Consider the following 26,035-nt stretch of genomic DNA (forward strand, 5'->3'; position numbering starts at 1 on the left):
CCTGCCTCTATAGGAACATAGGGGTGTCTATACTTATGCACCCTGCATTTTAATGGAGAACATTTATTTATTTACGATACATTATTCATTCACAAAGCAAATTGGTGTCCTTATAGGTTGGATTATTCCTCATTTGTTTAATTAAGGCATTAAGATCAATTTCCAAAATACGATTTTCTATTCCCCTTTATAGTCAACTTTAGCATGGGTGCCTAAACTTATGCCTACCACTGTATCCATACAACGGTAATCATTAACATGTAGACTTTAGATCCTAATTTCATTTCATTAATTTATTTAAAGGACTATAGGTCTATATTCGAGATAAAACGAGATAACGATATAATGAAAGAGATCACGACTTCAACAGATACAAAAAGAGAGAGAGAGAGAGAGACAGAGCGAGAGAGAGAGAGATAGAGAGAGAGAGAGAGAGAGAGAGAGAGAGAGAGAGAGAGAGAGAGAGAGAGAGAGAGAGAGAGAGAGAAAAAGAAGGGTTAGGGCTGACCCCGGGGGGTGTACACCGCGGTATGAGCGTGTCTCAGAGGTACGCCCTGCAGGGCCGAGATAAGGCAGCCGCCCCCACGGCAGCGCGCCCCTCTGGAACCGCCGAAATGACCCTGGAATCCACCGGCTCGCTCCCTTAACGTAGGCCACCAAGAGGCCAGACCCCCACACTGACCCTGCGCCCAGAGCACCAACCAGCCGAGAGGCAGGCCGAGGTAGAGCCTGAAGAGGGGTCTGTCAGCCTCTGATAGCAGGCCTCGGCACGGAGCTAAATACTCGTCGGCCTGTGTGAGTTAGTGCACATGGGGCTGGGTTCACTCATCTCTGGGGCTGAGGACACGGAGGTCATGTCCTTTGGAGTTTGGACTATTGAGTAGTTTAGTTCAAAGCTTCTACCGGGTATATCCATGTCACCGAGGAGCAAGTAGGGGTCAGGCAGGGGCCTCTCGCTCCACCTCGCACACAGGTTAGGCTGCAGGCATCGCCGTTAGATCCCCAGGAAACTTTGGGCAGCACTCCAACCTCTACCATATCCTTCTCCCCCCCCCCAATTACTTATTACTAATTACTTGCAGAACGATTGGGACCGAAAAGTTGGTGCGTGTGTGTGGAAACGTGCGTCCTACGTGCGCGTGGCCGTGCTGTGGAGCAAGGGGGCACGCTGTGGCCACACGCGCGCTCACACACGTGCACACACAGTGGTGCTGCAATGTCCGGTGCCTCAGCACTGCAGTCTGACAGCGGCCTGTCATTCCTGCACTCTGCCTCCTGCCATCTTGATAACGTCTTATCAGGGCAGAGCAGCTCCCTCAGACAGCACCAGCAGCCACATCCCTGCTGCCCAGCTGCCTACGAGCACAGCACGCAGAGAGGAGGTTGTCTCCCTCGCTCTCCCCCTCTCTCTCTCTCTCTCTCTCTCTCTCTCTCTCTCTCTCTCTCTCTCTCTCTCTCTCTCTCTCTCTCTCTCTCTCTCTCTCTCTCACTCTCCCCCTCTCTCTCTCTCTCTCTCTCTCTCTCCCTCTCTCTCCCTATCTCACTCTCCCCCGCTCTCTCTCTCCCTCTCTCGCTCTCCCTCTCTTGTGTTCTCTCTCTCTTGCCTTCCTCCTCTGTCTCTCTCTCTCTCTCTCTCTCTCTCTCTCTCTCTCTCTCTCTCTCTTCCTCTCTTTCTCTATCTCTCTCGCTCTCACTCGTGTGTTCTCTCTCCCCCTCTCTCAATACTGTTACAACTGTCTCTCACTCACACTCTCATGGGTTCTCTTTCCCTCTCTCTCTCTCTCTCGCTCTCACTCTCTTGTGTTCTCTCTCTCTCTCCCTCTCTCTCTCTCTCACTCTCACTCTCTCACTCTCACTCTCTTGTGTTCTCTCTCTCTTGCTCTCCTCCTCTCTTTCTCTCTCTCCCTCTCCCCCTCTCTCTCTCTCTCTCTCTCTCTCTCTCTCTCTCTCTCTCTCTCTCTCTCACTCTCTCACTCTCACTCTCTCTCTCTCTTGCTCTCCTCCTCTCTTTCTCTCTCTCCCTCTCCCTCTCTCTTTCTCTCTCTCTCTCTCTCTCTCTCTCTCTCTCTCTCTCTCTCTCTCTCTCTCTCTCTCTCTCTCTCTCTCTCTCTCTCTCTCCCCTGCCAACTCTCTCTGTCCCGCTCTTCCTCTCCTGTCAGATCTCTCCTTCTCCCTCTCTGTTTCTGCCCATCTTTTCTAGTCTTCCTTATGATACTTCTCCTCTCCAGCCATCTTTCTCTAGACGAGATAGCCGGAGAGTTAAGGGATGATTCTGAACCAGTGAACGGGTTCAGAGGTCGGTCTGGGGGACGATGTCGCTCATCACCCTGTGTCTGTGTAGGGTCGTTGAGCCAAAACAGAGGACTCAAACCCATTAACATGAACATACAGTAAAATGTTATTCCTTAGAAAAGTGAAGGTGTCCTAACTCTCTCCTAATTTGCCTGAAGAGAACAAAGCGGACAAAGAGAGCAGGTTTAAGGGGTTGATGGTGGTGGTGTGGGGGAGCCGGCGAGCTGCTTTGACTATCAAATCAATAGGACACAGTCAAACTTATGTCCCGGACCTCTTCTGTCTATCCTTCTGCAATCGGTCTGGCCGTGCTGTATTTGCATTACTGTCCAACACGCTGAGCGTTGAAGGATCAAAAAAGAAAAAGGTTTATTTGCATTTCATATTTGCTTTGTTCAAATTGCTGTTCATTGCTGTGGCAAGGCCTTATCAGTGGCCAAATGGTTACTCTCAGACAAAGGGCTCTGCCCGGCCGCCTGACAATCCACTTGACTCAATTGTGCTCACAGTGTCTTTTCCCTATTCCCGTCGCATACAGATTATTAGAAGATATCCAATCCACCTCTTACAGGATTTACAGTTTAAAATGTGAGCGGTAAAAAAGACGAGACAGCAGGGTTAGACCACATTCTGTGATGGTGGCGTGCTCATAGATAACATACATTCTCCTTCTCTCTCCAGAAGAGACACTAGTGGTGTTGATGTTTATGGTCTGTGGATGTCTATGTGGGACAGATCACCGGTTTGAGTGATTGATTGATTAACTTGCCTAATTAGATAGGTAAACACTTCAGCTCTGAGGTGGCTGTTCCTCTACTTCTCCCTTAACTCAATTCTGTTACAACTGTTTTGAATATTGCATATAAAGTCCACAATAGAACCACATTTGTTTCTACATGTGCATAGCGTGTACCCTTCGTTTTCTGTTTTGGAGCGGGGAGGTGTGTCTCTGTAGACATGTTGTCCCCGACCCCTCCCACAGCCCATGTCTATGGAGCCTTCAACTTCTGTGGTTGTCAGGCAGTTTAAGTATACGGCACCAGTTATTCTGCTGTCCATCCACTCTGACATCCTAAGCCAGCGACTGAGCCATCGTTCACCTGCAGACCCCCCGGCTCACACCACCTCTTCATCTGCTCTTCAGGTAGGGTCCAGTGGGCTGGCGTCTTGCGGCGGGCCTTTGCCGCGGCTCTCTATCTGTTCACTCAGATTTTGGTTATCGCTTTTGAGATCTGAGATCAGTTGGTTGTTGTTATTTGTGAGACAAAATAAATGTCACACCAAAGGTTGCTTTATCACTTTAAGAGTTATTTGAGGAGCTGCTTTATGCTTCTACTTGTTATAGCTACTGCTACGACCACCACGTTCTAATTATTTTATTCAACAGAACAGATTAGGATACAAAAATAAAAAATAAAACTAAACTAAATGAAAAAAAACTTTTTTTTCTACTATATTAAAGGGTGGATAGAAATGTATGCTTTTCAAAATAGCAATATAAAAATATAATACAAAAAAAGTAATAAAATATCATATGATTTGTATGAATTCATATGATATGAATTGTATGAATTCATGAGATCATATTACCATATCTTAGGTCCTTTCCTAGTTCTAATTTCCAAATCCTTGTTGTTGTGTGATTTCTCTTAATCTCATGAGATAAGGGTTGTTTTAAGGCTCAATCACTGGAGCTGAATATAGTATAGCACATATTTTTCATTATCATATACTATACTATATATATAGCAACAGCAACAATCAGAGTCTTCAGGGGTGTCGTAAAATCTCGTGATATCATTTCTCTTTTTTTACACATAACATCTCTGGTAGTACAATTAATTGTTTTAGTTCATATTAACAGAGATTTATATTTATTTAACCAAATAACTAACTTTTTTTATAGTATCGTACTTAAGTCCTTATTTGGAGTATCTTTACTTGATTTCAGTTTTTATATATCTATGTAACAACTTTCACATTTACCGCAGTAAAAACAAAAAAGGCACTATTACTCCAATGCATTTGCAGTGGACTGTCCGTAAGCTGTGAAAAAAGCAGCATAAACAAAGCCTCCTCATCCTACCGAAGACAACTCCTTAAATCATAGTTACTATAAATGTCTACCAACATATATGTGCTTTTTTATCCTTTTCATTTTGCTTTGATATACCTTCATTTTATATCTATATATTTGTAATGAAAAATTACATATTTCAGCTCGTACTTTTTAGGATATTTTATCACAGATGGCTTTAACTTTTTTACACTTTAACTTTCAACTAAGGTATCTGTACCTCTACCCAATTATGACTTTAGAGTACTTTATACACCACTGCCATGTACACTGATTATTGTTAAACATAGCGTTTAACCCCAGTCCAATAAGGATACCAAAAAGGAAAGTTTGCAGAATACTGCTGTTTACAGAGAACTTTAGTGGTTGAATGAGGGGTAATAGCCCCACCACAATTAGCCACTTAGCATCACCTGAAGCCTACGAAACGCAGGCATACAATTGGAACTGGTGGCTAATTGTGTAGCTTTCCACTGCTGTCCTAAAACACAACTCACCTGACCTCGTTGTACGTATGGCTCACCTCAGAGCCATACGTACACACCCAACATGGTTCTGGACCCCCGTAATACGCAGGTAGTGTAGTAGATAACCTAGTGATGGTCATCGTGTTGGTCTCTCCCTTGTCACTCCAACCCCCTGTGACGTATACAAATATATATGCATATTTATATGCATGCACAAAAACCATCGGCGTAGGTCTCTATGACTAACTTAGAACTGATCTGCCCCCAGGTCGCCCTTCTCCGCAGCGAGCATGGAGGATTCCTCGGAGCAGTCCCACTGGGCGTCCCCGGCCCTGCTCAGCTCAGACTCCCTGGGGGTCTTCAGCTCGGACACGGGGCTCCTTTCCTCGGTGGAGGAGGGGGACGCCTTCTTCTCCAACCCAGAGGTGGACTACAGCGGCCTGCCCTCCTACTTCTCCAACCCCCCCCACAGCAGAGCCCCGTCGGCCTACAGGAACAGCACGGGTACGACTCCCCCTATGGGTCGCACTGTGTCCCTCACTTGCTAAGCATTCAAATCTCCCTCTCTTTGTTGCATAGAATACCGAGCCGTAACACGCACGTTGCTCTTCCCCTCTTCTCGCGTCCCGACAGTTCGTCAGCTGTACATGTCGCCGTCTCTGCAGAGCAACCTCCAGTGGGTGGAAGGACCGGCCAACCACTCCATGGGCTCCCCCTACAACCCCCCCACCCCCAGCTGGAGCAACAGCCCCCTGTCCAAGACCCCCCTCCTCCAGCCCACCCCCACCTCCCCCTACACCCCCATCTCCACCACCGCCACCGCCGCGTCCTCCTACGCCTCCCCCAGGGACGGCTACATGTCCACGGGCAGGGAGGGCAAGGAGAGCCCCTCGGGGCTCCAGGAGGCCCTGAAGGCGGAGAGGCTCAGCCCCACGGGGGGCGCCGCCGCCGGCAGCAGCTTCCTCAACCTGACCTCCGTGGCGGGGGGCATGTACAGCCCGTCCCCCAACTCCCACCCCCACATGCTGAGCCCCTACGGCTCGTACATGGGCTCCACGCAGGACTACAGCGCCGCCGCCCTCTACTGCAGCCCTGGAGGCTGGATGGGCCCCGGCTCCTACTCCCCCAAGCTCCGCAACAAGATGAGGCTATCCCCGCCAGGTGACCGCACACACAAGCATCATCATCAGCGTCTTCATCAGCATCATCCGCGTCATCATCAGTGTTGCAGTGTTCTACATTGTCGTGTTTAGTGCAGCCATGGTGGGATAACCCATCATGAATGGTGTGACTCTTCCTGTTAGAATGGTTAATCAGCGTGTTTCTCTGATTTCAAACAGAGGCCCGGGAGTGCGTCAACTGTGGAGCCACCGCCACCCCCCTATGGCGCCGGGATGGTACAGGCCACTACTTGTGTAACGCCTGCGGACTGTACCATAAGATGAATGGCCAGAACAGACCTCTGATCCGCCCCAAGAAGCGACTGGTATGACACAAGATGCTTTTTGTTGTTGTTGTTGTTGTTGTTGTTGTTGTTGTTGTTGTTGTTGTTGTTGTTGGTACTCTGATAGAACCACGGTAAAGGTAACACACTGAGGCCTGTGTTTGTATTACTATGTTCCAGATCGTGAGCAAACGAGCCGGTACGCTGTGTGCCAACTGTCACACCAGCACCACCACGCTATGGCGGCGCAACGCCAATGGGGAGCCCGTGTGCAACGCCTGCGGACTCTACTTCAAGCTGCACAACGTGAGTCCCCGCACAGACAACACACGGCTCGGCGCACGCCGCCCTGCGTACGGTCGGCTGATGTACGACCGCGAATCCAACGCCGGCTTTTCCCGTTCATCCTACAGGTCAACCGGCCGCTCACCATGAAGAAGGACGGCATCCAGACGCGCAACCGCAAGGTGTCCAACAAGAACAAGAAGAGCAAGAAGAGCCTGGGCCAGCCGGCATCGTACCCAGACATGATGCAGCCGCTGGAGGACAACTGCGGGCCTTTCTCCCTGGGGCCCGGCTCCATGCTGTCCTACGGCCACACGGCCCACCTGATCCCCACAGCTCCCCACGGCCTGCACTCCTCCGCCCCCATGTCCTACACGCACTACCCCAGCGCTGGCATGGTGCCCGTGGGAGGGCTGGGTGTGTGACTGGGCTAGGATGTGGTTACACCTGCGCGTCGCAAGAACAGTGGTGATTGATATATAGGATTTCTGTCTGGCTGTTTGTATGTATGTATGTATGTATGTATGTATGTATGTATGTATGTATGTATGTATGTATGTATGTATGTATGTATGTATGTATGTATGTATGTATGTATGTATGTATGTATGTATGTATGTATGTATGTATGTATGTATGTATGTGTGCACAGTTGTGCACTAGAATAGAAGGTTGTTTTATTTTCTATTTGTTTTTCACTGTATTTCAGTCCAAGTTGGGGCATAATAGAAGGAGTATGTCAGGTCAATACAATGTTTTTCACATCTGGTTCATTCTGGTGCTACTGCACAATGGACAAAAAGATATTTCCAACAGAATTGTGTATCCATGACAACAATGTGTTTTTTTTTGTTCAGTTTTACACCTGTAATTTTTATATCGCAGAATATGTAGAACGTTGGGGTAGTCCGATTTTGCAGATATTAAAGCATTGTGTATTGTCTGATATTTGTTTGTTTATGGTTTGTTGGTTTGAGTCAATTCAGTCAAATTAAAACAAGCACTGGGCATTTCTTACTTACCACCGTCACTCTGTGTCCATTATATAAAGCTGTCTTTGTAAAGTCTGCATGACAGTGCACTTTATCAGCTCCACCACAAATGCAAATTTGAGGCGACAATACCGTACAGCCAAACCACTTTAGCTCAGTTCCATATTCAAAATCCACTTCAATATGATGGTTTAAAAAATGTTTTCAAACTGAAACAAAAAGACCACACAAACCCTCATATAGAAACAGAGACTTTGTTACGTGGTGTTACACACTAGCCTCATGCTCCAAGGTCTATAGCTTGAACTGGCGTTAAATGCCATCGTAAAATGTGCTGAGTGATAATTGTTGTTAGTTGTAATAAGGTCAAATAGGCCAAAGATGGAAGCCTGGAATGCAGGCTCAAAACCCTGAAAGAACAGGGATTGTTGCAAGATAATTATTATACATTTGCTTGTGCATTATCAAACAAATTTTGCAAACTGGCAACAGACCTATGTTTCTGGGGAACAGACCTATATTCCACTATATTTCAGGCATACTGAAACTGTGAATGAATAGTCAGTCAAAAGCTGAGATAGTATCTTCAATCTTTCTAAGTTCACCAAGACTTGACTAGATAAAACTGAAAAATTACACTTCCTCTTTCTAACCACCAATCCACAACAATGATTGCTGGGAGGTAAGGACTTCAGATAAGAGAATCTATGGGCAAAAAAAAAAGTGAAAGAATGAAAAAGGCATCGTTAACCAAAGAGGAAAAATTTGTGGTGCTGAAAAGCAGAACTATGCGAGAACCCTGGGGTGAGCATGTTCATCTTTAATGAGCTGGGGAGGGCTCGGGAGGATCACGTGGGACTGGTGGAGGACTGATAACTTATCACTGGGGCGCAGACCACAAGCCATCCACCTGATGCTCATACGAGCGCTCACCAGCTCCCTGGCAGTTACACTGACACCAGAGAACCACGCATGAGAGGAGGTAGCCTGTCCTTCACCACGCCTGCCCCAACACCCTGCCCACAGTCTACTAGGCTCAGGGTGACCTGGCTTCCCAGGCTACAGTTGAAAAAAGCAAAACAGCTATTCAAATGATCACTGTACTCTTGATAGGTAAAAAGCCCCTTTACCCATGTATGAACAATTTAGATCCACATATGATAGAGCCCAGTTCTGTTTCTGAAGCCGTTTGGAAAAAAACTAACATTAGATCTATCACATTTCAGTGTCAATCGAGGAAGAATAAAACCACCTGGTAGGTCCTAAGGGATTATTGCTGGTTAATAAACAGGTTGTTAACAGATAAGAATTACACCTTGGTTCATAAAGATTAACAATTGTCCATTCTGACACTTAATGGTCAAGTGCTGCACTTTATTACTTTGCTTAAATACAATTTGAAAAATGGCTTGGGCATCCCCTTTTAAGGAGTTGAACACATTTAAACGTATTTTAATTTGTCTTTAGGTATCCTTTATACTTGTCTATTCTTGCTAGCATATCAAGAGGTGACAATATTCTTTCCACAACATCTTTGTGTCAAGGTTTGGCTTGATCAGTTGAGCTACGATCCTTCACGGTGCCGGTGTATACACTTATGTGAAGAGAGATTCTGCCTTCCATTTCTGCAGCATGGCAGTATGCACTTTCTGTTAACATCTGAACACGGAACACAGTGATAGATAATGCGTCATTCCATTCCATTTTTTGACCTAAATATTGCAGTTACACTTTATATTTGACGTACTAATGCATCATCATCTTTAATAATATATAATATCAAATAAAAGAAACAAACTTCCTGGCAGGATATCTGTGACAATGATAAAATTATTATTTACAACATAGATAATGGTTAATATAATCATATATTATAAGTCAAAGTGCAAAGATCCTAGGGTCTAGTCTTGAAGAATAGGATATGGGTTGACATGATCTCATTTTGATTCTTAAGAAGTTAGGTCGTTTATTCTTGTTTCCTTGGCATGCTTTATCTTTTGTTACTGCCAGCTAGGCTCTGGGGAAATGGCAACAAATGACAGGGAAAGATTACCAACCACATGCTCACTCCAGCTCCCTCACAAACCCATCCGTTGGACACCTCCTCTCTTCTTTTCTTGTTTTTTTATGGTGGGGGTTGCATCCACAGTTGTCCCTTCAAGTTGAGGGATGTCACTTTTAAGTTTATGGCTATAACTGTTTTTCTGACTTTGTCGCTGTTACTTCTGAGGCTTATTTCTTGTCCTAAACCAGCAAACCTTTGTGAATATCCTCTGTTCAATAATTCAAGATATTCAGTAAGTCAAATTATTCACTTAATCCCTCAGAGATGATCTATATTTAATTTATCTCCCCTTTAAATCACTTTAATAGTTTCCTTCTCAACTGCTACTGGATAGAGATCAGATTGAGATGCTGCATAGTCTCTATTGTTGGGCAGCTGAAGCCATTTGAGGAGTGTAACAAAGGCTCCATCCAGAGGCAAAACATAAGACTGCAACTCTACCACACAAATGTCCCCCTGGCTGAGATATAGTCCTGTACCCATGACCGATCACCAGGTCAACACAGCACATGCCCTGGGGCCCGCTAGGGGCCCAAAGCTTTCACAAGGGTGTGTGTTTGCGTCCTATCTAAATTAAATCTGCCCAGTTGCTGCCCTGACAGACCACAGTAACAGGTCCCTAGCAGCTCGCAGCCCAGCTGCAGTCAAACTGTAGGACCCTATGGTCAACTTGCACCAAGAGGACCCTAGCTACGGTCTCCCTTCACCAGGAGGGCCCTAGCTACGGTCTCCCTTCACCAGGAGGGCCCTAGCTACGGTCTCCCTTCACCAGGAGGGCCCTAGCTACGGTCTCCCTTCACCTGGAGTGCCCTAGCTATGGTCTATCTCTACCAGCAGGGCCATAGTGCCATGTGTGTACCTCTCTCTCCCTCCTTTAGAAAAAAGTTTCTTTAGATTTGTCTATGATGTTTAGATAAACTTACATGTTTGTTTGAGAACTTCGAATTAAGTTGGTTACATTTTAATTGTATGTCATCATCATTGGGCTCAGTTTGGATAAAAGGATCTTCAAAATGACAACAATATAAAGCAAGACATCCCAATGCCCAATTTTGTGCATTGGAAATAATGAAAATGTTGCGTGTAATTCTTTCCTTCGAAGAAATAAACGTACAGACGTATAAATAAATACAGCATAACAAAGCATAAACAAAACATAAATATATTTATTTTTTTGAAGCATGCCATAACTCCTTTACAGCAAAATAAAATGAAAATAACTAGGTGTTACAAAATAGAAAATGAAATATATTCTATAATATCTTCTGTCAGTTTGGAAATAATGAAAATTGGTCCTTAAGAGAATACACAAAGGCAAAAAAATAAACACAATAGGCAAGTCTCTGTCCCGTTTCACTCTTAGCTTATCAGATCCATTTCAAACCCCTCCGGTCTATAATGTGTAACATCCTTTATACAAAACAAAAGATAAAAGCTTTGCTGTATGCAGAAGGAACACAGCACAGGCTGGGTACGGAGTATAACAGCTCACAAGCTACATATGGAAAAACTGCCATAGCCAATCAAGACTGTCAGTGCACAAGCAAACTGGGCCTTTGTAAACATTAACCATTTTTTTATTAATATTATTTAGTGTTGTACAGTATGTGCTAGGGGAGGGGGGGAGGGAGTAAACACGTGCTGACTCATCCGTCCTCTAGACATGTTTCTTGGCGAGCAGAGCCCCGAGCAGCACCCCAGTCAGCAGCACCGCGCCCACCAGCATCCATCTCCTGTGACTGTCCCGGGTACGCCTCGCTCCCGCTGCCGCGTCGCTTCCAAAAACCGCAGCAAAGTGTTTCTGTAAATGTAAATAAGACCAGATAAGAAGACAATTACAGCCCCAATAACATTAATACATAAATATGCAAGAAGCAGACGGCCCCAAAAGTCCGTCCTTGGGCCGCTGGCTGCTCACCCATCCTCCGTTGCTCTGGATCCAGTGGTCAATGTGGTCGTCCAGGTACCTGGTCATCCACTCTGCCACGCGGGGCACCATGTGGCTCATCTCCTTCTCCACACACTCCACGCAGAGGGCCCCCCCGAAGGCAAACAGGCCCACTATGCGTCCCCAGTTGATGCTGTCCCTGAACACCTCGTCCATCACGCTTTCGAAGCTACCGTAGGCCGTGGCGGGGGTGATGGGCAGCTGGGACGACAGGTCGCTGAAGGCCAGCGTGTAGCGCAACTCAAACTCTTCCACCGATTCTAGAAGCGCTGCCCTCACAGCCTCCGTGCCTTGTGGAGTAGGTGATGGCGCCAACTGGCCATTGCCGTTACCGTCGTTCAACCGTAACCCATTATTACCAATCCTGTTGGACTTGTCCTCATCAGTCCCCTCATCTGCCCCCTCGGGCTGGAAGGGAATAGGCCTGTAATTCCTCTGAGACAGTTTATGGCTTAGGAAGAAGAACACCAGTTCTCTGTTACTGATCGACATGCTTGTGTCAATGCTCATCGCCCGCCTAGTCAGACTTCATGGTTGGGTGCTTCTGCTCAAGCTGACCGTCAGCTCTATAGCTAAAATTGGATCTCTTCACTTTGATTGGCTTTCTGTCGTTGGCAACCGGTGCTGTTGGCCTGCGAAGACATGAATCCATGGAGACTATAACATCAAGGAACGAAAAAGGTTATTTGTTAAAAAGCCATGGTTTGTGGTGAAATCTTAAAAGCTAGCCATATGTAAAATGTCCATGAAATGAGCCTACAATTTAAATTGATGCCGTTGATAAGGACATTATAACTCCATTGAATATGGTATGGTGCATACCATTTTGATCAATAAGCCTGCAATATTCACACGTGTGCGTATGAGAAAAGGTCAAGGCCTATTCTGACCATTATGGAGAGGAATACCTAGTATGGAAAAATGCTTTGGTAATAAAGTCCATTCCGACAACTGACTGCAAACAAAGTTGCTAAATCCTTTGTTAATGACGCGTTTATCTTTCTCCTGTATTCAATGTAATTAAAACGACTGCGCCACAAAAACGCATGTGATAGCATCCGATGTACATTTAGTGTGTGGCACCAGTCCACCGTCATTTCACTGGGAAAAGGTACGTTATTTCATCGCCGCCCAGTGATAAGCAGACCGTACCAGAGTATTAGCTTCCCTACGTAGCTACCCTGGCCCTGCGCTATACGATGCAACCAAATCAATATGAGGATATCCATTTAAAACACGTAAGGTCTGGATCGGCAAACATACTAAAGCTGACAACTCGGTTCGGGTTATTCGTGATGAATTTAGTTGAATATCCGGTCTAGATTTAGTGTTAGATTGCTAGATTAGAAACGTAAGGAAAACTATTAAAATACTGTAACCATAGCAGCATTGATCATGCCCAAGTTTGATTTATATACTTACAGTGGTGAATTCTTCTCAATTCAAAACCAAAAGGGTTTTATAAAATGCATATCTGAAAATAACAAAACAAATAGACATTTTACAGCTGAAAATAGGCCTTGACGTGTTAGTATTGGCCTGTTGCTATTGGCCAAATCTCGAGGCGGATGTCCCTCCTTCTAGATTTTTTTTTACCAATAGGTGGTTTCCCAGAGCCGGAAGTTAATTCAGAAACAACAAAAAGCTATCAACAACAAAACGTTAGGGGGTAACAAGCGATCTAATACTAAATGTTAGGGGGTAAAATTGTTATTATCTGAACATGCAATGTAACATTTCAAATACTCATTCTGTCCATGGGCTGAATAAACTCAACTATATATCACTGCAAGCACAAATATTTGAAGCCCCAAATCTATTGTTTGCAAAGTAAAAAAATAAAGATAGAAATCAGGGATTTTTAGGAAATAAGCTTATTTATTTAAACGTGTACATAGACAATTAGCATATCCTACATTTTCTATGAGTGAAATGTCAATACAGTTACATTTCACAATGACAAAAAAGAATATCAAATTGGGAAAATTGTTTCATAAATCAGTGAACTAATGAGCAACAGTGAACATATGTATAGTCTAACAAAGTACAATGCCTAAATTATTTACAATGTCACAAATTATGCCACTTACAGAAGCCATACAATTTTTTGCACAATAATATAGCTTGATTTCTCTCTCAATACTGGTATGAAGGTCAGTATTAGTTGTTACAGTATTTCCATGTACCATGCCATTAGCCCAAATATCTGAATTCTGAATGTTGCTGTTGTTGAAACCTTTCTCCACCAGCCATCCTCACACAAATTCAAAGGACTGAATCAAGGCACACTTCAGAGCACGGACACTAACACAGTGCTACCAAAGTATTTGCTTTCCCATCATTCAAATTGTTTGTCTCCCCTCTGGAAGTCCCATCTGTAGTGCTCTGGATTTCTTTCGTTACCTCTTGGACGTCCTCACTGGGAATGTCGTCATCGACATTCTCAACTACACCCTCCTCTATTTCTGGTTCACTGTCCGAGTCAATGGATATGGTCTCTGTATATGTACTAAGCTTTAGTGTACAGTTAATTGCCTCACATTGTTTGTTTTGGTGCATGGATGGGGTGCCGGACTTGAGGCCTCCGGGTCTGCGTGAGGTACCAGCCAGTTTGATTTCCTCGAATGTCATGTCATGCTTTATTTTCTTGAGGGCCTGCATGTCAAAGCCAAGCAGCACAGAAGATTTCTTTGACTCACAGTCGCTCTCACACACCCGCCGTTTGTTTAAAAAGTGACTGGCAATGTCCGACTTCCAGAGCCATAGACTAGCGGACAGCTTCTCCTCTTCTTTGAGAGAGAGGTAAGGGCGCTTGTTGAAGTAGGCTGTGAGGAAGGCTTTACGGGCCTCATACGTCTTATGTTCGTAACTTCTAGGATCCAGCACGAGATCTGCATCATCCCGGGGCCCGGGTGCAGCAGAGGTCGTCTTCGAATCGTTTAGTTTGAACCTCTTGGGGTCTGATGTGGTCGGAGTGGGTAGCCGTCTCTTCAGGAACCCGGCACCAGAGGAGTTCAGAGTCAGGGCAGACTTCATGCCCTGGCCTGCATGGGACCGGCCCACTGCCCTGCACTGCACAAGATGCAAGGTGATCGTGGAGGCCACCATGTTGCTTGTGTACACCCCAAGGCAGTGTATGCACTTGTATGTCATCTTTTTCTCCACCGGGTGCATCGTCTGGAGCACTTGGTGTCGCTCCCGTAGATGCTGGGCGAGGGCATGGACGATGGGGCCCTTAAGGATGGTGAAACACAGCGGGCAGAGGGTCTTACCCACCTCACTCTTGTCAGTTAGAGCCGTTGGATTTCTAGCATGTGCCTCTCCTTTCCTGTCCATCACCTTAGGAACGGTTACTTTAACCAAAGGGGGACTGCTGCTCTGAGCAGATGCAGTTGGATCCTGACCATTGATGGACTCCTTCATGTTAAATGTGATTACAACAAGCTGTATGTTGTTAGACTTGTCTTGTTTGATGGTGAGGTCAAAGGTTAACGGGGATGTAGCCGTAGGCCCAACATAGTCGTCTGGGTGAACCTGCTTGACATGCTCAATCATCTTCTCAACGTTGTGGAAAGCAGAATGGCACTGAGGGCAGGTGAGCCCGTGGATTAACATGTGGTTAAGCAATGTATCACTGGGCAGATATCGATTGCAAAGCAAGCACTTGCTGGTGAAGTTGTGGATCTTCATTATGTATTTGGCCATCGCCCAAACTTTCTTTGCTTTATGTGCCTTTTCAAAATGAGCACTATAGAGATTTTCTGGAAAAAGCTCATTGCATACAGTGCATATCTTCCACTTCTGTGTTTGGGATGTGTTCACAGCAGAAGATGTGCTTTCAGCCAAGGCGCTACTTCCAGGAATTGAGACACGCCCCGGATGTCCAGCAATGGAAGATTGATTTTTAAGAAGTGAGGGACCCTGTTTTAAGTTGCCACGCATCATGTGGCCTATTTGCTCAGAAGTTAAGCTACGGCCCGCGGATGCCACTATGGAGGGTTTCTGTGACATTCCAGGGAAGGCTTGAGACCTGGAAACCATAACATTGGCATGCCCAATCATGCTTGTGACTTGAGAGCCAATGCGTTCGTGGTACTCAACCACATGCTGCACTAATGCCTCGTAGCTTCGTGTGGAAAACTGGCAGCGCTTACATAGGATGTTGTTGCCATTGACAGAATTTGCACCATTTTTGACTGATGACTCAGAAACCATGCCAAGGTAGGGGGAGACCACATGCTGAAAATGTTCCCTGTAAATGTGTCGTCTTACAATGTTATATAGAGGGTCCCGGTAAGTGCATTTTTTGCAAAAGTACATTGCTTTCTCCACATTGTCTCCCTGTTTAGCTTTGTCTGGCCATACTTTGTCCTTCTGGGCCACCGCAGCGCCCTGGATGGTCCCGTAGTTCTGCCGAGTTGAACTCGGTATGTGGAATATTTTCACGTGAGTCTCCATCGTTCTCTTGCTCGCAGTGAAGGTGCAGTATGGACAGTTAAGCAGGATGCTGTTCTCAAAATTCTGCCTGTGTACATTGCGAAAGTGGTTCTTGTAGCCTGAGTAGTATTTGGAAGAAAATGGACACTCTGTGCAGCAAAATGGCTTGGATCGATATTCCTGAAAGGCATAAAGCAAAAACATACAATACTTAATAATACCAGAGAAAAAACAGCTGGGACTGCAACATACAATTTCAAAGCAGCATTTAACCTACCTGTGTTTTGGAGTATGATGGGTCCCATGAGGAAATCTCAAGGCAAAGAGTTCCTTTGACATATTGCTCATTAGGGCAAAACTCCTTGAACTCCTGCATAGTGAGAAGAAAGGGAAATTAGTCACAGGCAAGATTTTGTGATAACTAGCCATGCACTATTCAGACTTTTGAAAGTACCAGTCCAAGGTTTAAAGGGAACACGGTCAAATTATTCAATTAAGTATAGCTAGAAATAACTATGAATTGAAAATAACTATGAAACTTTTGAAAGAACTCAAGGTAGTAATTTGCAATAGGATAAAATATTTAATTGAAATTCTTGTCAAATTGTATTCAAATAAGAACACATTTTCTTTGTTTCTTTAATTGAATAGGAACTTCCAAGCTACTTATCCAAATGAAAAGTGGGATAAATGCACACTCACCTCCGCCGCCTCTTTACAGTATTCTAGCCCAATGTCACCAAGTGCTTTCTTCACCTGCCTCCTGGCTCTCCGAATCCTGGTGAGGTTGTTCACAGGGAGCTGATACATGTCTGTCTAACAAAAGCGAAAAAAATATATACGTGTATAAAATATTCAAAACAAGGGTTAGTGGCTATGCAAGAACAATCACAAAAACAACAATTAACGATGGTCTTTTTATACGCTTTATATGTTGTCACCGTGACGCTGAACAATAGTAAATGATATAATGATAGAATATATCTATTTTACAAATGAGTAATGAGCGAGAATATGGGAAGCACCCATTGGCAGGTAGTAATCATTTTAGTGGACAAATGGACGTTTGGCTAGGTTAAAGGTTTCCATCGTTAGCGGGGCCCTACGATTTTATATAACAGTAGATTGTGTTTGACGACGAATGGGGATGTTCTAAACGGAGGGTTGAAATCGACACAATTGACCACTTACTTAAATCACAGCATCTGATATCCTGCTATTTACCCTGGAGATGATTTTCGCTAACATTAACGCTAGATGCTTGATTCGCTCGTGGCGGCTTGGCTGCGTGCCCCAAAGTTACCTAGCCCCAGTCACAAGTCCACTCTCCCCTTCACTAACCAAATAACCCCGCTTGATTTAACACACTTTACGTACATACAGCTCGGAGGAATGCAAAGCTTACCTAGCGTATGAACTGGTCCAACAGAGTTTTGAGCTGGGCCAGGCTGGACGGACTCAGGTGAATAATGATGATGATCGCACTCGGAGCCGGTGCTGTGTGATGCTCTGCTAGTGTGCAAGCTAACCAGCTAGCGATCCCATTTGTTGTACGTTACTGTTTCTAGCAAGCTATAGGGTCGAAAGAAGGACAGAGTAGTGCACCATTCATTAGAACGACATACTGGATATTCGATTAGCCGTAAAGTGTGAATCAGAAGAAACTCATCGGCGCTCTTTGAATTGTTTTGCTGACTTGGCCGTAGTGGTGAGCGAGCAGAGCCGCTAGCCTAACCGTATCTATTTCAGCCAAGATAACACTCAATCCAAAATGGCGCCGTCAAAAAGACGGAAGTCATAGGATGGAGCCAGGAGGTGGTGGAGAAGTTGCAACCAGACGGATTTATTGTGTATCTTGAAAATAATATAACATTTCATGCCAGACAGTAAATGACCATGCATTTAATCAATCAAATAATTAATTGTATTCATACATTTGAAGTACGCCATTGAATACAAATACATAAAAGTGTCTAAATATGATTGATTGCGTTTTGAATTGAAACAGTAACATAGGCCTTTTGCTCACGTTGAAGAGTAGTACAATTAAGGGTTTGCGTCCAGCTATCTAAATGGTAGATAAAAACATTGAATATTTATTGCAGATGTTTTCACTCCAGGGGCTCCATAACTTCCAACACAACAGTACGTGGTCCTGTCATCACTAGCCGAGATACCGTCCGATAATCCAGGTTGAGTACACACTCTCCATTCACCTGACAGATAAACTGTCGAATCTTGCAACAAACAGAAAAAAGGATGAAATTTACAAATTCATAGGCCTACAATAAAATCTAAGAAGTTAAAATACATAAAATATTGCCTTAATGACTGGCCTACTTAATGGCATGGAGTAAAGTAGTAAAGTAGGACAACCTTAACTCCACCTGCTGCTGCTGGACTCCCAGGGTCGACAGCCTGGACATAACAGGGGGCCATGCCTCTGACAACAAAGCCCCAGCCCAATGCATCCCCAATCACCTTGAAATTAATGTATAGAAAAGCCAGTGTGGAACAACCTCAATTTAAATGAGTGATGAATGCAGGTTGAAAGTTTTGCAAAAAACTGACTTTTGTAATTTTACTCTGTTTTCTGGAATTCTAGCACATTTGATTTGAGTCTGAGAGCTACACACAGGAAAGTAATTTGTGTCAACAGGATGTAAAGGCTATCTGCTGTGACAGTAAATATGAGGCTGATCTAATGATTAGTAGCCTGTATGATCTTCTATTTCTGACATATGTTCCAAAGTAATGTATTTGCAACTGTCAATGCCATGCCAATTCATAATTAAGTGTTGTTGAATTAACTCCTTGCTAGTAATGTAATTACCCTTCACATTAACTACTAACCTCTTACCGTTAACACTCTTTTACTGAATGGTGCGCCAGGTGACAATAACTCTTCACAGGTCAAGTTTCTTCTCAGCACTAAAAAAACAAATAGGAACCATTTTATTATCAACATCAAGGTTTGGAGTATATATGCAGGAAATATATGAAGCTGTGAGACACTTGCCTGATTGTGGATTATATCTCCCTGGTGGGGTCGTGGAGAGATTGACAAAGGGACAAAATCCAGAGGCAAGAAACTGAAGCCCACTCAAGCTCCCTCGGGGCCCAGAAATAACCTGTTTCCCATCATTACCTTAGTGAAAATCCAAACAAACTATTTAATACTTTACTTCACGCATCAATTATTTCTCAACATGTTTCATCAGTATGCAAAATCCTTTATTTTACCAGAATTGAAACCGGTGTAGTCTTCTTGGGGTGTTTTATGCAGGACAAACGGACTGTCGGGCTGAACGTCCTCTAATGTGGGCACAGAAGGCCCTTCTTCATTGTCTTGCTCATTGTCATGTAACAGTTCCGACAGGCGCCGGCGCCTGCGGAAGTTGATGCTGAACTGATAGAGTAATCCACTGTCGAAAAAGTTGTGTTTCTTTAACACTGGGGGTGAGAGGGGGGAAGGGAGGGCAAGGGAACAAAGGAGAACCACGTCACATTTGAGGCCTAATGGTATTCATCAGGGAGTGGACAAGCTGTTTTCTTCTATTCTAAATTACTCCCTTTTAAACACATTAATAACTGAAAGTTATTATGGGATAATAATAATTTAACCGATGCTTGTTCCTGTAATGACCTGGTCATAACATGTTAACCTATGCCATGTTCCTGTGATGACCTGGTCATGAAATTTTAACCTATGCCATGTTCCTGTAATGACCTTGCCATAACATGTTAACTGATGCCATGTCCATTCAATTACCTGGTTATAAAATGTTAACCTATGCCATGATGTAATTTGTAATGATGTAAAATTTAAACCTATGTCATGTTCCTGTAATGAGCTGGTCTTACCATGTTGGAATATGCCATGTTCTTGCAAAGCTCGGCACAGTTCCACTCCTTGTTTCCGGCTTTCCACTTCAGCATTCTGAAGGAGCCAGTCAATCAGATGGCAGCCAGGAAAGCAGCGCTGATATATAACACCGTGCTTCTCTCTCTGCTGCAAGACCGAGTCCTTAGCTACAATAAGGCTGTGGAACCAAACACACACATACATAATTCCAAGGCTTTCATTAAAGAACACAAATCGCTTTACATTTTGAAAGATACAAGTAATCATCTATTTCAGAGGACATTTTGCACAATAAGCAAGTGTACAATCCAATTTTAAGACCAATCCATTAAACATTTTCAACATTACATTTGCACAGAAGTGTGCAGCTTTACTCTCCCTTCAGAATCCACAGGGGAATGTCTTAACGTAAGCATTTTTGCGCTCAAATAAAGTGATTGCTTGGCCAAATGAAGCTGCTCTTACTGTTCATACAATCTTTGTCCCAGCATAAAGACCTTCACTTCTTTATTGAAGGGAAAGGTGCCGTCATCTTTGCGGAAACGGTAGAGAAGTTTTGCATCCTTGAACACAGGTCGCTTGTCACACACTGAGAAAATTAGAAACACAATCCCAATGAGCCTTCAAATTGACATCGCTCTATTCTGTTCTATCGAATTACAGGGTTTGCATTTTTTTCTTACGTATCAGCGAGGCCTAAAGGCCATTTCCTATGAGTGTAACCTTGAGCAAGGAATCACCTGGGTGCCTCCTGCTTACCATGGTGAACAATGTCATGGTCCATAAGATGCTGCATGAGACAGATTGCTGTGGCACGATCCGGTGCCTCCTTGTGAACCACAAGCCAGTCTGTGAGCTCTTGGGCCACAAAGCAGTTGGGGTACGTGCGCAAATGGTATCGCCGTTCCTTAACGAGCTTGCAATCGTGGAGCCTCAACCTTGGATTTGAAAAAGACTGTCAGCAACGACTTTAACCATTAACCTGGACACCTCAGTCACCAAAAAGAGGATCCAACCTGGATCGTTCTCAGCAAGCCATATTCAGATATTGGTAATATGTAGATACACAAAGTAATGCCTAATTTAGGGTCATACAAATTTTTTTTTTCCTCTTCCTTCGCCCCATACCTGAGTTGCTCTCCAGCAATCATCACCTCAGCCTTGTGTAGTCGAACCATGGTTTTTCTCCTATTACTGCTTACATGATCCATGTCTCTTTGCTTCTCTTTCTGGCCAGCTATGTTTACCAAATAGTCATTGAAACTGTCATGTGGGAGAAATGTGTTGTGTATACAGCGAGTTAGAGCTGAAAGGATCTGGGGGAGGGGTGGCTATGGAGGCAGGGGAGGGGGTAAGGGAATGATAGGGAGGTGAATATTGGGAAATATTTTAGCCCATTTGTGTAAGCTCTTTGTTTCACAGCAGCAGTTATGGTCAACACCACCGGGTGTCAGTAGTGGTCCTTTTTTGCGCAATCACAAAGGAACCTACACGTGTTAGCGAATTGTTTTTCACATATTTAAGGAAGTAGAAATTACAGACTAATGCATAAATTAAGACTATTTTACACGTGGGATTTTTAAGAAGGTCAGACAAGCAAATTCAGCTACCTAAGTCATTCTGAACCAGCCTAGTAGGCATAGTGAATGCCGGGCTACGAGGTTTTGGTAAAGCAGAAAAATATGTAGGCTACTGTATACAAACAAGCAAATTAGGCTACTGGGATCACATTTGACGTTTTGAGACGGATACATACACCAAACGTGTACAGCAAAACACCATCGACTGATTAAATTGCACAAAGATAATATAACATAGGCTAAGGCTTAGATATGCCAAAAGGTAAAACCACGAATATCGACAAAGGATTATGGCAGCAGACCAGCCTATGGGGTTCGACTGGGATTTAGTCGATATTCTCACCATCACATGTTAAGGGTCTGAAAATACTCTCGCATCAGCTTTTATGCAAATGCCCTGTGCGTGGTCTCATTGGAGAAGAGCTCGGAGGTGTAGTCTACAACGCCTGACGTCACGTCAATGCAGCTTTATGAAGAAAGTGCGCTTCACGCGAAAAGGCAGAGGTAGCACACGCACGATTGTGCTCTTTGAGATTTCCGTGGACTAACTTTACCCTCCGAAAAGCCCATCGCTTACAGAACAGATGACCCACTAGTTGGTAAGGTGGAACCCCTTACGCATGTTTTTTTTTATTTGTAGACATATTGCGATATATCTTTTTTGGAACTTCATTCTAAAGCATTGCGTGTTTACTGCATTACAGAACTGTGGGTATTCGGAACTCCGGGCGGAAAAAAAAGCAAGCTTGCAATGAATATGTCAGCCGATGCGCATTTGCATTTGGGACTTCAGAAAACACCGATGGATTTTGTCAGCGAATTCGACTTAGCCGTTAGTTCGATGAAGTTCGGCGTCAAGAAGGAGACAATGCATGGGGGGGATCGTTCATTTATTGGACCGTGCAATCAACTTCAAAGACCAGAATCTGCCTCCACCACTCCGGGCAGCACACCTTCCAATTCGGTCCCCTCGTCGCCCAACCTCAACCCAAACGAGCAGAGGAACAACCCGGGCGGTGAACAGTTTTGGATGTCTAACAACGGAGGTTACTCCCAGCAAATGTATCCTCAGTCTTTTGGTCTGACACCCGAGGACGCCATGGACGCCCTCATTGGCACAACGGTGCAGGCCAATCCATCTGCGCCCCACGGCCACCAGCCCCCCTTCCCTGCTGAATTCGAGGGGTACGGACAAATGAACGAGCACGTCCCGCATTACCCCGGACACCTCCGTCAGCCGGACGCCCTGGTGGGCCACGCCGAGATGCAAGGTTTGGCTAACACACAGTGCCACTATCCGGGGGAGGACGTCGAGAGCTCGGCTCCCCATTCGCCAGAGTCCCAGGACATGGTCCTGGGCGCGCACCACCTCCACCACAGCAGCAGTCGCCACGACAGAAGGTCCAACGGCGACATGCAGTTCTCGGACGATCAACTAGTGTCCATGTCCGTCAGGGAGCTGAACAGACACATCCGAGGGATGACCAAAGACGAGGTCATGCGTCTCAAGCAAAAGCGTCGGACCCTGAAAAACAGAGGGTATGCCCAGTCGTGCCGCTTCAAGCGTGTTCAGCAGAAACACGTCCTGGAGCACGAGAAGACCAGCCTGGCCTCGCAAGTGGAGCAGCTGAAGCACGAACTCAATCGATTGGCCCGCGAGAGGGACGCCTATAAACTAAAATGCGAGAAACTGACTTGTGCGAACGGCTACCACGAAACGGGGTCGACCAGCGACAACCCTTCCTCGCCCGAGTATCTGATGTGAGTGAACTTTTTGCAGCCCTGGCCTATTTTCCCTAGGCGCCCCCTGTAAACGGTTGCTATAAAACGTCTGTACAAAAAAATAACGCATTTATGACTTTATCTATAGACCATACAATATAATTATAATAAGGTGGATCGAGTTGCAACTCTTATCGTTCAATTGAAAAAAGGAATCATGCGTCTACCTGAAGAATCACCAAGCATGCATGCGGGACATGTATGGGACTTTTTTATATTCCATATATCATACTCTTACCTGTATTCTATCTGAATGGAGATACTTGAAATTGATTTAACTTGGCGAATACTCAATTTATTATTTACGCAGGACATCTGATTTTGGCTTTCTTTTTTTGTTTGAATTCCTTTCTTCTTCTTCTTCTTTTTGTCTTTAGCATTCTTGATTGCTTAGGTTTTGTCAAAATTGTTCACATTAATCTTATCTACTCAATATAATTATCTAGAGATTAAATGTCAATTTTTTTATGACGCTGGTTCTGCTGGACGGATTGGTTCCTGTTCTTTCTATGATAAAAAAAAAAAGAAATATGCAAGAAGGAAATAATAGGGATTTGCAGCATTGACAAGAATTGTTTTGTATTTAAATTGTTTTTCATCAACTATGGATCAATAAAGCCATTTGACTTTGTAAATCTGTGTCTCATCATATATCACCTGACAGGGTAAATCAATAATATAGGTTACAATGAATATTTAACCCACATCATGATTTTATATTAGGCCTATTATTATTTCAAAATCTAGACAAATAAGTTACACTGCTCAGAGGTTTGTTCCAGAAAGAGCTGTAAAGTGGTTTAATTGAGATAAGGAGACCTATAGCTTTGTAAGTACGCAAGAAAATATATTGGTCAAACATATATTAGACTTTATATTTGAAGTTCCCCCTTAAAATTAGTCAAAGAAATCAATACGATTTGATACACCAATCATATGGTGAAAGACAGCCATTACCAAAGTGTATACGTTTTAAATATACTGCAGGATGGCTGCATGTTTTATTTTACAACCTAATATGCAGTAGGCCAATTTACTGAGACATGCTTACGTGAACAGACAAGAACAGCTTCACAATTCAGGAGGTGAATCAGAGAACAGCATGGTCATCTGCTGCCACAGTGTAGTGCAATGTTTTTATTTATATCCCTTGTTTGTTTTTTGTTTTTAAAGGGGGGCGGGCAGTAGTGTAAATGAAAGAGTTCGTGGCCCTCTCCTTTCCCTCTGACCTTTGGTCTCTGTGTGGAGGGCTTCCTGGACCCCCCCCCCCCTCCCTGCACACACACACACACACACACACACACACACACACACACACACACACACACACACACACACACACACACACACACACACACACACACACACACACACACACACACACACACACACACACACAGACTTGGGCACATGAAAAGCAAAGAGGCGTGAGTGACAGGGGCTGTGTGGCTCAGATAGTATGAGGTGGAAATCAGCCTTCCCCTCTGTTGCTTTCCTCAGACAGACAGGTCACCTTTGCATTCATTACAGGGAGGAAGAGAGAAACGACAACCACAGCACATTGCTCTGCAGATTACCAGGTTTTTGTCTTTCTGATTTTATCTACATGACATCAATTTTATTCTGCAACTGATGGACTTTTGTTTCACTTACACTTAATACACTTGTAATAATATTGAAACCTTGAATAAACAAATGTAAACAAGCCAACAAACCTATTGAGGCAGCCCTCAAATTGTCCAAGCTAAGAGCTGGTGTTGTTCATATTGAAGATGAATGATGCTTCCATGGTTGCTTTCAACCTACAGAAAATGCTTTTTTTTTTTTCTTCATGTAAAATGTGTTATTATTATTATGTTTGAATATTTTAGTTTGTTTTAATATTACGTAGACTGCTCTTGGGAAGGGTGTGTGTGTGTGTGTGTGTGTGTGTGTGTGTGTGTGTGTGTGTGTGTGTCTGTGTGTGTGTGTGTGTGTGTGTGTGTGTGTGTGTGTGTGTGTGTGTGTGTGTGTGTGTGTGTGTGTGTGTGTGTGCCTGTGTCTGTGTGTGTGCGTGTGTTTGCGTTATACACTATTGTCAGTGACCTCCTCAAACAGGCCTGGAAACCATGTTTCTCTTTTATGAGTGACCTTTGACAGCTTTCACCTCACCTCTTTTGTTCAGTGAAAACAGCTCCAAATACCCACCACAGGTGCCCGACGCATGCTCCTGTATCGCTAGGCCTGCACCCGGGAGGCCCGCAGTCAGACTGGCTATTGTACTGATTTTGAAAACTGTAAAAAGTTTATAATAAATCTACGTGGTACTGTAAATTAATTGTGGCTATTCATTTCATTCATTTTAAGGTGGGTCTGTTTTTGAACGTCTTATAGAACGATTATAAATGTGAGCAGATTATAAATATGCTTATAATATAAATGGATACAAAATACGCTTTAATATGCGTCTTTTTTTTGTAAGACAACTTGAACAATTTCGCGGAAACAACACCTGCTAAAAACTGAGGAACACAATCATTTGTTATAGAAGGTAGTACTAAATATGACGTCTAAAGATGTGTGTACATTTGTGAGGAAAGAAATGTTACACCTTTTTGAATTGACCTTAACCGCAACCTTAAAATGTGTTAACAGTTAACAATTATAATACTTTGCACCCAAATGGAATTAGAAAAAGGTTAAGCAATAAAGGCCAAATCTGCGTGTAGTGATTATTTGTGTGTATTGTCGTGTGTGTGTGTTTGTGTGTCTGTCTGTATGTGTGTGTCTACACACCAGCATGTGTCATCCTTAAAAGATGT

General features: G+C 44.1%; 5 protein-coding genes and 1 long non-coding RNA gene across 9 annotated transcripts; 3 read left to right on the forward strand and 3 right to left on the reverse strand.

The window, feature by feature from the left end:
* Positions 1-3,265: 3,265 nt before the first annotated feature.
* gata1a (GATA binding protein 1a) lies at positions 3,266-7,587 on the forward strand. Its single transcript, XM_030375426.1, has 6 exons — positions 3,266-3,436; positions 5,105-5,340; positions 5,470-5,997; positions 6,177-6,322; positions 6,461-6,586; positions 6,694-7,587. The coding sequence occupies exons 2-6, from the start codon at positions 5,127-5,129 to the stop codon at positions 6,988-6,990; spliced, it is 1,311 nt and encodes a 436-aa protein (XP_030231286.1). The 5' UTR covers positions 3,266-3,436; positions 5,105-5,126; the 3' UTR covers positions 6,991-7,587.
* A 3,185-nt stretch (positions 7,588-10,772) lies between these two features.
* Positions 10,773-13,150, reverse strand: LOC115556694 (bcl-2-like protein 1). Of its 2 annotated transcripts, none has more exons than XM_030373910.1 (3): positions 12,993-13,150; positions 11,541-12,227; positions 10,773-11,423 (listed from the first exon to the last, which is right to left on the reverse strand). In XM_030373910.1, exons 2-3 carry the CDS (start codon positions 12,078-12,080, stop codon positions 11,280-11,282), a joined length of 684 nt encoding a protein of 227 aa, XP_030229770.1. In that variant the 5' UTR covers positions 12,081-12,227; positions 12,993-13,150; the 3' UTR covers positions 10,773-11,279. The 2 variants fall into 2 exon arrangements, with proteins under 2 accessions (XP_030229770.1, XP_030229771.1); XM_030373911.1 differs by having other exon boundaries at positions 11,541-12,202; positions 12,993-13,148.
* A 278-nt stretch (positions 13,151-13,428) lies between these two features.
* Positions 13,429-17,760, reverse strand: adnpa (activity-dependent neuroprotector homeobox a). 2 transcript variants are annotated; one of them, XM_030373905.1, is made up of 4 exons: positions 17,413-17,760; positions 16,710-16,823; positions 16,285-16,377; positions 13,429-16,187 (listed from the first exon to the last, which is right to left on the reverse strand). In XM_030373905.1, the coding sequence occupies exons 2-4, from the start codon at positions 16,815-16,817 to the stop codon at positions 13,875-13,877; spliced, it is 2,514 nt and encodes an 837-aa protein (XP_030229765.1). In that variant the 5' UTR covers positions 16,818-16,823; positions 17,413-17,760; the 3' UTR covers positions 13,429-13,874. The 2 variants fall into 2 exon arrangements, with proteins under 2 accessions (XP_030229765.1, XP_030229766.1); XM_030373906.1 differs by having other exon boundaries at positions 16,710-16,819; positions 17,413-17,755.
* si:dkeyp-97e7.9 (DEP domain-containing mTOR-interacting protein) lies at positions 17,413-21,779 on the reverse strand. Of its 2 annotated transcripts, none has more exons than XM_030373908.1 (9): positions 21,027-21,779; positions 20,632-20,810; positions 20,338-20,461; positions 19,872-20,050; positions 19,251-19,460; positions 19,027-19,155; positions 18,868-18,938; positions 18,384-18,488; positions 17,413-18,244 (listed from the first exon to the last, which is right to left on the reverse strand). In XM_030373908.1, the coding sequence occupies exons 2-9, from the start codon at positions 20,666-20,668 to the stop codon at positions 18,119-18,121; spliced, it is 981 nt and encodes a 326-aa protein (XP_030229768.1). In that variant the 5' UTR covers positions 20,669-20,810; positions 21,027-21,779; the 3' UTR covers positions 17,413-18,118. The 2 variants fall into 2 exon arrangements, with proteins under 2 accessions (XP_030229768.1, XP_030229767.1); XM_030373907.1 differs by having other exon boundaries at positions 21,001-21,779.
* Positions 21,780-21,912: 133 nt separating this feature from the next.
* Positions 21,913-23,869, forward strand: mafbb (v-maf avian musculoaponeurotic fibrosarcoma oncogene homolog Bb). Its single transcript, XM_030373909.1, has 2 exons — positions 21,913-22,051; positions 22,157-23,869. Exon 2 carries the CDS (start codon positions 22,204-22,206, stop codon positions 23,215-23,217), a length of 1,014 nt encoding a protein of 337 aa, XP_030229769.1. The 5' UTR covers positions 21,913-22,051; positions 22,157-22,203; the 3' UTR covers positions 23,218-23,869.
* A 648-nt stretch (positions 23,870-24,517) lies between these two features.
* Positions 24,518-25,547, forward strand: LOC115556695 (uncharacterized). The gene is made up of 2 exons (XR_003979118.1): positions 24,518-24,814; positions 25,399-25,547. It is a non-coding gene; the product is annotated as an uncharacterized LOC115556695 (long non-coding RNA).
* Positions 25,548-26,035: the final 488 nt, after the last annotated feature.

Source organism: Gadus morhua, chromosome 13 (assembly GCF_902167405.1).
Source record: "Gadus morhua chromosome 13, gadMor3.0, whole genome shotgun sequence".
Classification (NCBI taxonomy): domain Eukaryota; kingdom Metazoa; phylum Chordata; class Actinopteri; order Gadiformes; family Gadidae; genus Gadus; species Gadus morhua.